Source organism: Nipponia nippon, unplaced genomic scaffold (genome assembly GCF_047370975.1).
Source record: "Nipponia nippon isolate SJK-2023a ecotype South Korea unplaced genomic scaffold, ASM4737097v1 scaffold_4, whole genome shotgun sequence".
Lineage (NCBI taxonomy): Eukaryota > Metazoa > Chordata > Aves > Pelecaniformes > Threskiornithidae > Nipponia > Nipponia nippon.
This window is the reverse complement of record NW_028262358.1, coordinates 39,596,686-39,603,042: the sequence shown is the minus strand read 5'-3', so window position 1 is coordinate 39,603,042 and position 6,357 is coordinate 39,596,686. Positions and strand designations below refer to the sequence as shown.

General features: G+C 45.6%; 1 protein-coding gene across 2 annotated transcripts; it reads left to right on the top strand.

Annotated features, from left to right (window-relative positions):
- Positions 1 to 310: 310 nt before the first annotated feature.
- On the top strand, positions 311 to 5,093 carry COX20 (cytochrome c oxidase assembly factor COX20). Of its 2 annotated transcripts, none has more exons than XM_087776485.1 (4): positions 311 to 538; positions 2,696 to 2,810; positions 2,933 to 3,016; positions 3,603 to 5,093. In XM_087776485.1, the coding sequence occupies exons 1-4, from the start codon at positions 506 to 508 to the stop codon at positions 3,665 to 3,667; spliced, it is 297 nt and encodes a 98-aa protein (XP_087632611.1). In that variant the 5' UTR covers positions 311 to 505; the 3' UTR covers positions 3,668 to 5,093. The 2 variants fall into 2 exon arrangements, with proteins under 2 accessions (XP_087632611.1, XP_087632609.1); XM_087776483.1 differs by having other exon boundaries at positions 329 to 538; positions 2,953 to 3,016.
- Positions 5,094 to 6,357: the final 1,264 nt, after the last annotated feature.

Here is a 6,357-nt window from a genome sequence, read left to right as displayed (position 1 = left end):
GGGAGGGGCCGGCCCGCCCTGGCCCACAGCCTGCGTGGCGCTGGGCCCTCCGGCCGCCGCCGACAACCGCCGAGCCGCAGGCGGCCTCTCCGGCCGCGCCGGGGCCGCCGCGCGCCGCAACTGCCGCCGCCCGCGCCCGCCGGCGGCGCGCGCCTGGAGCTGGAGGTGGCGGGGGGAGGGACGGCGCGGGCTGAGCGCCAGCGTCGCGCTCCCTCCCTCCCGCCCCCGCGTGCGTGCGTGCGTGCGTGCGTGCGTGCGTGCGTGCGCGCGCCCTGCTCCGTGACCCATTTCACTGAACAAAGGATTTTGCTGGAATCTGAGCGCCAGACCTAAAATGGCGCCGGCGCGCTCGCCCGCCCCCGCCCCCCGCGGGCACCATAGAGACGGGGCGGGCACGGCCGGGTAGAGCGGCCCCTCCTCTTTGCCTTCTCTACCCGACCGTAGTCCGGCCTCGCTGGTGCGCGGCGGGGGAGGGGGCGCAGGCCGCGGACGGCGCTGTCGCATCATGGCGGACGAGGGCGACTCTGAGCCGAGGAAGGTAGCGGAGGGCGGGGGGGGCGACGGCGGCGGCGAGGGGCCTTTCCCGCCCCCTCACCACAGCGAGCGGGGCGCTGCTTCCCCCCCCCGCCCCCCCCCGCCAACCCCCGGCTTGAGGGGGCGGCTGCGGGAGCCGTGCCCGTACGGTCCCGCCTGGCCCGGCCGGGCTTCGCGCTGCGGGCGGCGTGGCCGGGCCGGGTCTGTAATCCCCACACACCGGGGAGGCCGGCGGCGCCCGGAGCCTTTCACGCGTGTCAGCGTTTCAGCGCCCGCCCCGCTGGAGCGCAGCCGGGCGCTGGGAGGAGGAGGAGGAGGATGAGGAGGAGCTGTGCAGCCGCTGTGCAGCCGCCCGGCTCCCCGCGCCTCAGCGCCCGCGAAAGCGCGGGGCGGGAGCCCAGCGCCGGGGAGACGGCGGGCACGGCGCACCGGCTGTGAGCCCCCGCCGGTTTTGCTCCAGAGGAGACAATACGTGGAAGCGGGCGGCAGGGCTGCGGCTCCGCAGGGCCGGCGGGCGGGGCGGGGCGGGTGTCTCTGTCTGTTTTTCCACGGCCCCCCCTGCGGGGCTTTCTCTGTGTGGGTGACACGCTGTCGTGACACTTGAGCCTTCGTAACGCCAGCGGTTAGCAATGGTCAGAGTCATAACAAGTGATTTCAAGTATGGCAACAGGTGAAATACTATTTTAAAAGGATGCATCATGCTGCATGGATGTAGCGGGGATGCCTTCTTAGTCAACAACAGCAACGTATCAAGTGACTTCTTCCGTATGAGAGTACTTGAAATGACTCGTTAGGAGACTAGACCGACATAGACCAAGTCCTTTTTGTCTCGTTTGCACACAGGGGTTATGTGGGAACAGCTGATGGTCGTCCGTAGGGAACGTAGATAAAATTATTGATGGGGATTTCCATACTTGCATACAAATCCAGCTGTTGTCAGATGCTTGCCATCCCTGTTGCCACAGTCCGGCGTGTTTCACAATGACTTGTCTCACAGAGTTGTCAGCCTTCTACAAAGCGTTGACTGTAGTACTCCATCTTCAAAATCTACTTTGTCCAAGTAGAATAGCTTTACAAAAAATTGACACCATTTAAAAATCATCTTTCAAAATTTTAGTTGATACAGTTGCATATGTGGTATTTAATGGTGTAAGGATTTAAACACAACAGAATAAAGACGAATTCTCACACCATCCCTAACAAAATAATTAATAGCAGAAAGATCTGCAGGTGTTACTACAGTGCAGGCGCCTTAACCCTGACCCATGTCATCTTGAGGCCTTTTTGTCACTCCTGCTTGTGGCGCCAACATGCATTTGCAAGGATGTTTGTCAGGTGGAAAACATGAGCTGTATGCCAGTTAGAAGACTTGGGTTATGCAGAACCCAGTGTAGGCATCTCTGAAATGAAAAACATAGTTGTCAGTTCACAGTTGGGTTTATGAATGCCACATGTAATTACCATTTTTGAAAATTAAATAGAAAACTGATAGATATAAGCTAGGTTAGGTTATAAATGTGAGGCACAGTATGAAATAATTTGAAAAATTTTTACCGGTAGGTTCATTTAGAAACTTACGTGTTGTATGTAGAAGAATTTCTGTGCACAGCCACTGCCTATACATAGGATTAGGTTAAAAATTACTGGTTTATAAATGTTTTTATTGAGTGTTTGGTATAAGGTTCTCTACTACATGTGCATTCTCCAGTAATTTCACTTTTTTTTAAGCACATTTGCCTTTTCAGATATTAAAATTACATGGCATAACTTACTGCATAATTGATTGTAACCTTACCTGTTTGTTGTGATGTGTTTTGGTTTTGAACAAAGATCCTGGATTCTTAAGGGTTTTCTCCCTTCCTTGTTTGGGGAATGTAAAGGAAAAAATGGAATATTTCTTTTATTATGTTCAATAGAAAGGACGGATCAATAGGCTTGTATGAAATGATGTCACCTATATCAATAGTTAACTCCGAAACCATTCCTGATAGAGCTGTGTATGTTCACTTTTGCTCAGCTATAACCCTGGAAGTAGGAAATCCTCAAGTATTTATTTTTGACCTCTAAGATAACAAGTCAGTTTTACAATGGAGTTGGCATCATAGACTTCTACAAAAGTAATTTTCTAAATTTATGGTATGTTTGGTTTTTTTTCTTACAGTCCTTTAAACTCCTAGGATTTCTTGATGTTAAAAGTGTCCCATGTGCACGAGAATCGGTGCTCTACGGCTCCCTGGGATCTTTAGTTGTCGGTCTTGGACATTTTGTAGCAACTAGTAAGTACTTATTCCTTCTGGGTTTTATATATTTATTTGCAAGGAAAAATTAATTCCTGTTTGCGGTTAGGTTTTATTAATAATGGGAAGTCATCCAAGGCTTTTTCTCTAATTTTTTGGAGGACTTTTGTTTTTCTTTCAGGTAGAGTTAGAAGATCTTGTGACTTTGCAGTCGGTGGCTTTATTTGCACAATGTTGGGATACTGGTATGTAAAACGCTTCTTGAATTTTGACAGACCTATGTTGGCTGCTTTGTACAACATGATCCCCATGTGACCTTTCACACTGTTTTTGAAACTCCATAAAAAACTTGCCTAGCAAAGCGTCCTCGTCCTTCTCCCCGAAATATTTCTTTTTTAAGGAAAAGAGTACAATGGCTTTGAATTTTTATGTTAATATTAAAAAAAACCCTTCGTATTGTTTCTTAATCTTAAGAGATCAAACCACCCAGTTATTTCAGTCTTTCTTAATTCTTTCTTTTTTCCTTCACATATGCTATCCTTCTGTCCTAATTATAAAGGCAGCATACTAAATGGTTATGAAATTGAGATTCAAATTATAGAAATTAGCATTTTCCATTGGACTGGTATATCCTGCTCCTCAGCAGCTGTATAATGTTTGCCGTAAAGAAATAGCAGTTACTCTAGTATTTTCATTATGCATCATTTCATAATGAATTTTACCAGCATTATTATATGTGACTTCAACTTTTCAATGGGCTGAATAACTCTGATTTGATACTGTCACTCGTATAAGGCAGGGAATCGTATTTTCTTTTCATCCCTCCTCTAGGTTTTACTGCAGGTACAATTTGGCCCAACACAGAATCCGGCAAAGAATGCTTAAAGAAGGAATGAGAAACAAAATTTTATTTGAAGGCAGTTCCCTTGATCCAGAAAGAAAACAGACTGGCAATGAAAGAAGCGATTCATAGTCTGCTGTCTACAGCAGGAATCTGTGGTCTAATACAGCTTTGGGAGAAGGCGGTCCAAAAATGGCAGTCTGCCCTGTAAATGTGTGAGGTGCCTAAAACTGATAAATCATGCTGATTTTCCTAGCAAATCCGAGCAAGAAAATCATAGCGAATCTGTAAAGTCAGTATACAAGCCTTTCTTTGTTTCATGTATGTATGTGTGTGTGTGTGTATATGACTATGTACACAGTTAGGAATGACTTCCTGTTAAACATCTGGGAGCTGATGTGTTCTGTTACAGGGCCTCGGAGGACTAATGGCAGTGTTTTGGGACTGCTTTAACTTCCATTATAAACAGAATGGTTCATCTTAGCAAAGTTGTAATTACATCTCATCTAAATACAGGAAAATATTTTCATTAGCTGTTCTCTGTAAATGTAAATGTATCCTTCGGTGCTACTGTTAATTGTGCTGTTTGTAAAACAGGAATACTTGAACAGTAGGCGAAGGCTTTGCTTGTGCAAGGTGGGTGATATCAGTAGCCCTTGTAAGATTTCAGCTGCAGAATAACTTCAGATAATTTATATACACTGTGAAGTTGAAGAATTTCCATTTTTGTTCTGTTTGTGCGAAACTGAGAATAAAATCACACTTCAGAAGCAGTCTAAGCTATGTAAGTAATCTTTTTACTTGATTAAAAATCTTGCTCTTCTATTTAAGACATTTCCCTACAATTGGTGGAATAATAGTTTACATTATTTGTAAGTAGCAATGGTCAGTAGTTTTTTTTAAAAACAGGCATGTTCTACTTGTATATTACACGTATATTTTCAGTTAAAAGAAATATCACTATATCATTTCAAGGAAACCATCTTATTTGGAAATACAGCATTAGATCTGATAGCATATGGGTAAAAAGACGAGTGATGGCTTAATATTCCTTGCTTGCTTCTTTCTGCACCAGTGACACAATGTACTTACTTACTCTTTTCACAGAATGATTTACAGTATATTATGCTGTAAGCACTTCTTGGTCTAAAGGCATTCACTGAGCAAAAATAGTCCTTTCCCCCCACCCCATACTCTAGTCTGAGAGAGTTTGCGATCCGATGTCGACTCAAGTAGGTGTGGGGAAGTTTGGGAAGTTTTGGGAACCCAGATGTACACAGCAGCATCGCTCTACTTATTTAATTTGGAAATATACGTGAAAGCACTCAACAAATGTGCTATTTACAGTGAGGTAATTGAATTTTTACCCTCTGCGGATTAGCCTCTTACAAGAAGAAAACAAACCTGTATACTCTGTTTCCTTTTTTCCCTCTATTCCTTCCATTTCTTCTGGAGGAAACAATAAAGATAAATTTTATGGAGGACATTCAGTTCAATAGTTTTATATAAAAAGTCTCCAGAAAACTTGGGTTAGCGCAATGAAACGCTTTCTGTCCTCTCTGCGAAATCTAAACTCAGCAGTTAACTGGTAGCTAACTCTTAGTTCAGAAAAGCAAAATGTCTCCCCTGGTTCTGTGCTGAGGGGGTGGGAGGTGTTGCCTCGTAAAGCCCTTGGAGCGGCAGCGGGAAACTGAGCAAGCCATGAGCAAGGACTTTGCAAGCTCCTATTTTAATACATGGTTGAGTTCTTTCCTATCTGACCTAAGAAAAGGAACTGCAGCCTAAGCAGGGGGTCTTTGGGCTGTGAGGTCGTAGTTCAGCAGGGGAGCGAGGAAACAAAAGCATGCAGATGAAAATTTACTCTTTGGCGAAGAGCAGATGCAGAGAAAGAAGAGAGTGCCGTTTTGTACTGATAGGAAAGAAGTTTGCCCGTGCATAATGGCATCCTGCAAAATGCATGAGTACTGTGACTACATCGAGGAAAAAGCAGGAGCATCATGATACTGTGTAAATTAAAAAATCTGGGGAAAACTGCAGCGTTGGATCCTCTCCAGTGTTAATTGGCCGTGGTTTAAGCCATTGCATTTAAGGGTATTAGCTCAATAGCAGCTTAACTACAGCATTAGCAATTCTGGCCAGTAGCTATGAAACTGTAGATGAATCTGCACTGCGTAGGTAACCGATCTAGTACTTGTGCCTCGCTGTGCAAAATGTAAAATGAGTATGCCAGATGCTAACAGAAAAAGGGGGAAAGAGGCTCTGTGCTGGCTGACACATTTGAGCTTCCTTATCTAGTAAAAGTGGAGGTGGAATGGAGCTAAGCAAAAGCCAGAGCCTTTGCTGAAGGGGGCGGGGAGAGTGAGCGAAGGGAGCTGGGAGCTGGACTCGATTGGTGTGAAAGGGGAGAGTCCGCAATGGCAGAGGGAAGAATGCGGACGGTTAAACGTGCAGGGGAAACCGCCTGACATAATTCCTCGAAGCGCCGGCCGCGGCAGCTCCTGCGCCAGCTGTGGGAAGCGGATTGAAAGCGACTGGTGGGTTACAAACCCCTGTTGAAAGTGTGAGGGACAGGACAAAACCCAAAATCTTAAAGCTATTAGTTGTTGTAAATTAGGATGCATTCACAAGAAAATAAAAACTGTAGTAACTTAATAGAAGTAAACATTTGAAAGCAATTTCCTAACTTTTTTTAATTAGTGAGCTGTATCCCTGTTAATGCAAATTTTTTTAATCTAAGTCATTGTT

What these genes read in the sequence shown, in the direction of transcription:
- COX20 (XM_087776483.1), top strand. Translation starts at nt 506, where the DNA reads ATGGCGGACGAGGGCGACTCTGAGCCGAGGAAG. An exon ending in GCGACTCTGAGCCGAGGAAG is followed by an intron (nt 539 to 2,695) that starts GTAGCGGAGGGC and finishes TTTTTCTTACAG; the next exon opens with TCCTTTAAACTCCTAGGATT. An exon ending in TGCACAATGTTGGGATACTG is followed by an intron (nt 3,017 to 3,602) that starts GTATGTAAAACG and finishes TCCCTCCTCTAG; the next exon opens with GTTTTACTGCAGGTACAATT.